This window comes from Aulonocara sp. 'chitande type north' Nkhata Bay, linkage group LG6, assembly GCF_057382095.1.
Source record: "Aulonocara sp. 'chitande type north' Nkhata Bay isolate Kocher_YH1m ecotype deep benthic linkage group LG6, A_spYH_male_GT1.1, whole genome shotgun sequence".
NCBI classification, from domain to species: Eukaryota; Metazoa; Chordata; class Actinopteri; order Cichliformes; family Cichlidae; genus Aulonocara; species Aulonocara sp. 'chitande type north' Nkhata Bay.
Window position 1 is genome coordinate 44,287,896 of NC_141349.1, and position 5,287 is coordinate 44,293,182.

The window sequence follows — 5,287 nt, forward strand, 5'->3', positions numbered from 1 at the left end:
AATGTTGCAACTTTGTGCGGAGCAGGAGGGGAAGAAAACACTATCAGCAGCACCAGAGAGGAAGACAAAGTGTGGGAACACAGGACCTGCACTTTCAACACTTTTATTAGACCTGGGTCCAGTGGACCCGAACACCTTGTATGTAATGTAAATGCGTGGGGGGAGGTACAGTATGAGGTCATTGAAAATTAGTTTGGATTTATGTTCTTCACAGAAAATAAGCCAAAGCCAATGAATTTCAGGTTGAAAATAGAATTAATTGTTTAATTTTTCTTTTGAGAAAAACTGAAAACGGGTCTCACAGACCCGAACACCATACAAGGGTTAAAAGAACAACAGCTTTACTCATTTCAGTTTATTTTGTTATTTTTATTATTTTATACAGATTCAGATCTGAACAGAGCAGAGCTCACACAGAAACAGGAACGTTAAAAATGGACCCCAGTTTAATCTGCAGGTCAAACCTGCAGCGCACACGTCGGTCCATCTGCGAAGGAAAATGTTTCAATAAAATGTGAACAAATGTTAAAAGCTGAAGTCGAGGGAACTAAACTCCCGGCGTTTGAAGACTCTCCGGTCGGCTTCCCGGCCTCGTTATCACGACCCCAGACAGTCTGTGGGGATTACCTCCCCTCGCGTGTCACTTCCTGCTGTTTCATAGCTGCTGGCTGTTCATCCGTCTGTTAGCATTCAGAGGTGGAGGAGGAAGCTGAGCCTCGGGCCTCCACCTGAGCATCACCTGCTCAGGTGTGAGTCCGACTTAGAGTTCAGCAGGTAGAAATGAGCCGGATGGTTTCAGTCCTCTCTGGGTCTGTGATAACGATTGTCCACACGATGTTTTCCTGCGCAGCTAAAAACACGGCGAGCGCGAGAAGCCCGGCGGCGCTGTGATGCGGCGCGAGCCTCGCGCACTGGCGTGCAGATAAGCTACATCCTTTTGAAACCTTTAGTTTTACATCGGACGCCAAAGTTCGTCAGATATTTTACTGTGAACCAAAAATACAGAAACAATTAGAAACACACGCAGTGACGTCAGCTACACACCAACACAGAGACCATCAGTCACCCTCGGCAGACCAATCAGAGCAGCAGCTGCTGCCCACGTGTCCGCCAGCTTTCATCCCCGCGGGTCGGTCACGTCACATCTCGGAGGTTCTGAGCGGCCTGCAGTCGCTGCCGTCTCCTCTCCATCGCCTGCTGCTTCTTCCGCTCGATCTCCGCGGGCGAACATTTCCCCCGAACTGCAGAAAGCGAGAAATCGGTCAGAGTCACGCAAACAGCACCGAAGCCACGGAACCGCTTCACACGTACAAACACGCAGCTCACTTCACCACGACCGATAGTGCTCTTACCGTCGTCGGTCGCCGTGGACACCGGGTCGGTCGGCCTCTTGAAGGCGAATTGGTCTTTGATGGCGTGTTGCTGCGGCGCTCTCTGCAGCGCGGCGGTCCACTGCACCCGCCTGCTCTCCTGCAGACAGGCCGACTCGACCGTGGATCCTGACACCATTTTTTTTCCCGTGAACCTCAGAGTCTCGTTCACCTTTACGGCGACGCTGGAGGCAGAACCACCGGCCAATGAGCTGCCGGCTGCTTTGCCCGTACCTGTGGGGGGAGGAGCTTCTGGCTGCAGGATCCTGTCGTCCCGTCCAGTTCTGCCAGTCGGCCACAGAGCTGCGCTGTGGTTGGGAATCTGACCAATCAGAGGAGCCCGTTTTTCAGCCATGCCCTGGATCTGGCTCTCCAGGTCCTCACACATTTCACACAGCAGCTCATCGTCCGCCAGGTCGTCCCAGACCGGCTCTGACAGGAAGAAAGCGTCCAGGTCGTCATCCAGGAAGTCGCCGTCGGCGGGCGGCGCGCTGTGGAAGGAAACTCCAGCTTTCTGTGGGAAGTTTGGAGCGTTTGTAGTCTGTGATGCTGCAGCCCGGCAGGTCCCGGCAGAAGTCCTTTTTTGGTCAGACGGCGGTTTCTGCAGATCCAGCTTCACCGAGTTGGACCAACAGGTCTGCCGGGCATGCCGAGACGAAGCCCCGCCCTGCACAGCGTCTCTACCGGCGGGATTCGAGCTGTAGCCCACCTCCCGGCGTGCGTTCTGGATCCTGTCTACAGAGAAAGCAGGATTAGGCTCCAGGAGGAACGTCGCTCTCGGCCTGACGTTTTCCTTTTCCACTTTGGGTGCGGCAGACTGGCCGAGCCTGACGGCGGTATCAGCTTCCCTCTGATATCTCGCCTGGCCGGCAGGTTTCTGGGTCGAGCAGAGCTTCGGAGAAGCGAACTTCAGAGGATTTTGCGTCATCTCTAACACCAAAGAGTCATTTAGCAGGTCGTCGTCTCCCCAGTCATCCTGGAAGTCGTTGCGGGCTGACGTGCCGCTGCCGTGCAGCGTGGAAACGGCTGAAGTGGGGCCGCGTGACGAGACGGACGGTTTCCCAGAAGCCTCTCTGGGAGGTTTGACCTGTGACTGAGCTGAGGCCTGGCTCAGGTTCCCGCTCACGTACTGAGTCGGCCCATCGAAGAGGAAATCCAGATCGTCGTCCACGTGTTGATCTGGAAGAAGCTGCACGCCCGTCCCCGCCACAACGCTCGCAGCAGGCAGACGGCTTCCAGGGAGTGAGGGAGAAACTTCAATCTCAACGCCGTTCTCGAAATCCAGGATGTCCTCGGACAGGAGCTCCAGGCTCTGCTGGTGCACGTCCTCCGCCTCCTCCTCATCCTGACGAAACATGTTGAAGTCAAACTGCTTGGCGAGCTTCAGCAGGTCGTCGACGGCGTTCGGTCTGCAACAGAACGAAACGTAAGCTCACCGAGAGTCGGAACCAGACTCACATGCAGTAAATGTGCTGTGATGGACCGAGACCTGCTGACGATGTGTTCCTGTCAGGCCAACGTCAGAGCTCCTCACACCTGTGCAGCTGAACCGCCGCTGTTATCGAGGACCTCTGTAAATAACACTAAGCCTGTCGTAGCATTTGTGAGCTTAAAGATCAATAATCTGATCTGATGTGAACATGGCTCCGTCTGTAGCGGCCGTGTGCACTGGTCTCGGGCCGTGAGCAAAGCGCCGTTTCCTGATTGGTTCTGTGTTATGATCCAGTTCACAGTCACACCTTCTACCTGCAGCCAAATCATTTTAAAACTTCCTTCTTTGTGTTTTTATCTGGAGAAGCTTTGCATGAACCACCGTTCAAAATAATCCTCCTTTGTCTGAAACCGGCTCTTTTAGCTCCTGTCTCTTTAAGGCCCTTCCCAAACCCTTCTTTTGATTGGCCAACTTAAGGAAGCCTGCAGAGGGGCTGTGCTGTCTTTTTTGTATTATTACAAACCTTAAATTAACTTATTTTTATTTTTTCTCATTAAGTTTCTCTTTCATTTTGTCTCGTGTCTCTCTTTGATTTTCTACTTTCAGTAAAGAATAAAAACAGATGTAATTCCTCTTTTGGCACACCGAGTCTACATCGGCGGGGTGGAGCGTGCCGTCTGAGGCTCGTTCCCGCCAGTCTCCTGAGCTGAACCCACCTCGGGGACTTCTTCTTGGGTTTGGGCAGCTGAACGTCTGGCGTGCAGGGGATGGCGGCGCTGTCTCCGATCCACTGCTGTAACGTCGGGTCCGTGTCTTCAGGTCTGCCGTGCTGCAAAGTCAGTACAGTCGATCGTTAGCTTTAACAGCAAGATGCTTTTTGCTGCGACCCGTGGCTGGTGTGTTTGTTTTGGGGGTTTCTGACCTTTGGAGCAATCCTGTTGACGATCTCCGAGATGCTCACGGCTCCGGCTGGGCGCGTTTTTCCTCTTTTACCTGCGGACAACAAGAGAATCACAGTTCAGGTGTCCAGCGTGGAACAAAGCGCATTAAACACAGACAAGAGCAGCAAATTTGACTCCGCGTTACCGCGTCTGTTTGGCGAAGGGGAGGTGGCGTCCCAGATGATGTCCTGCTGAAAGTCGGACTCGTTGTGCGGAGACTCGCCGCAGACACTTCCTGTATGTCTGAACCTGGGGATTCTGGTGGGGGTCTTAAACTCTGGACCAAAGGATGAAAATCATTTCTGTCAGCTTTGTAAACGTCTCACATTTGAAGTTTAAAGTAGCGTCTGTTAATCTGGTCCAAGGGGCAGTGATGGATACTGACACCGTTAGCGCTCTGTTAGTGTGATGGTGGAGTTTCACTGTGTGAACCTGCAGACAAAGCTTTTAATGTGGTTTTAGATACAATAACGCAAATGTTTAGGCAGAGGTTAGTTCAACAAACAACTATATTAGTTTGGTTTTTAGCCACACTGCTGCAGGCTGAGGAACTTGTTCCTAGCCGAACTGCAGAGTGTGAGCTCTCCGGGCTGTACACACGTTTTGTCACGAATCAGAAAACGATTTTTAGTGAAATGTTTCAGAAAACCTTAAATCTGCAGATATTTACATGTAGTTTGGCGTGTCGCGCTGTCCAAACAGGAGAGCGGTTGTTCGGTCACAGAAAACGGCTTCGAGGAGGTAAACCGACACTAAAGGCACAGAAAGGTGCTGCTCACCTGCCCGCTGGCTCCTCGGGGAATCCTGCTCAGATCCCAGCCTCTGTCTGGAGCTCCTGCTCAGGCGGTTTGCTCTCGGTTTAGCCGCCTGTTGCTCCTCCAGCGGGGTGCCCATCACAGCGGCCAAAGGGCCGAGTTTAAGCCGGCTTCCACTCATGGTCAGCGCCCGAGCTCCGGGTGAGAGCCGGGGCAGCCACGGTTCGTGTCGCCGGATGGCTCTTTGAGCGTCACTTTTTCAGGCTGTAAATTCGGACGCCCCGCCGAGGTTTTGAACGTCCCGCCATCTTTTCTCCTTCCCAGAGTTCCCTGCGGTGGTGCGTTCAAGAGCAACAGTGCTATGCGGAAACTGAACATTGCAGTGTTTACTTTTATTTTATGTTTGTTTTGTTTGTTTTAATTTTTTTTTTTACATTTTTACATAGATAGGCTTAAGTAGTATTTTAAAACTTTGTTAAGTATTCAGATTTTAATTTGAGTGGCAGAGTTATACGTATATTTGAATTAATGCTACATTTTATTCATTATTAAAGTTAAAACATGAAAGAGTGACTTTAGACTCTTGTAGATTTATCTCTTATGTTGCGGTTATATGATATAATAACACGTTGAAATTTGACCCTGCAGTTAGTTTTTTCTTCATTCCTGGCTCGAGCAGCTCTGGAATCAGAGGTCTGGAAATGAGAGATAAAGTGACACTCATGTTTCTGAATCAGCTCTAAAGCAGCAGAGGTGAGAAGAACCACCACATCACTGCACGTTTCACAG

At 51.3% G+C, this 5,287-nt stretch overlaps 1 protein-coding gene across 1 annotated transcript; it reads right to left on the bottom strand.

Moving 5' to 3' along the window:
• Positions 1-290: 290 nt before the first annotated feature.
• Positions 291-4,926, bottom strand: etaa1a (ETAA1 activator of ATR kinase a). Its single transcript, XM_086297164.1, has 6 exons — positions 4,523-4,926; positions 3,889-4,020; positions 3,725-3,795; positions 3,519-3,631; positions 1,353-2,779; positions 291-1,241 (listed from the first exon to the last, which is right to left on the bottom strand). The coding sequence occupies exons 1-6, from the start codon at positions 4,677-4,679 to the stop codon at positions 1,135-1,137; spliced, it is 2,007 nt and encodes a 668-aa protein (XP_086153290.1). The 5' UTR covers positions 4,680-4,926; the 3' UTR covers positions 291-1,134.
• Positions 4,927-5,287: the final 361 nt, after the last annotated feature.

Excerpts from the sequence above, each read along its gene's own strand:
- etaa1a (XM_086297164.1), bottom strand. The coding sequence starts at position 4,679 with ATGAGTGGAAGCCGGCTTAAACTCGGCCCTTTGGCCGCTGTGATGGGC. Across the intron at positions 2,780-3,518 it reads CCCAAGAAGAAGTCCCCGAG|ACCGAACGCCGTCGACGACC; the intron begins GTGGGTTCAGCT and ends GTTCTGTTGCAG. Across the intron at positions 1,242-1,352 it reads GTCCACGGCGACCGACGACG|TTCGGGGGAAATGTTCGCCC; the intron begins GTAAGAGCACTA and ends CGCTTTCTGCAG.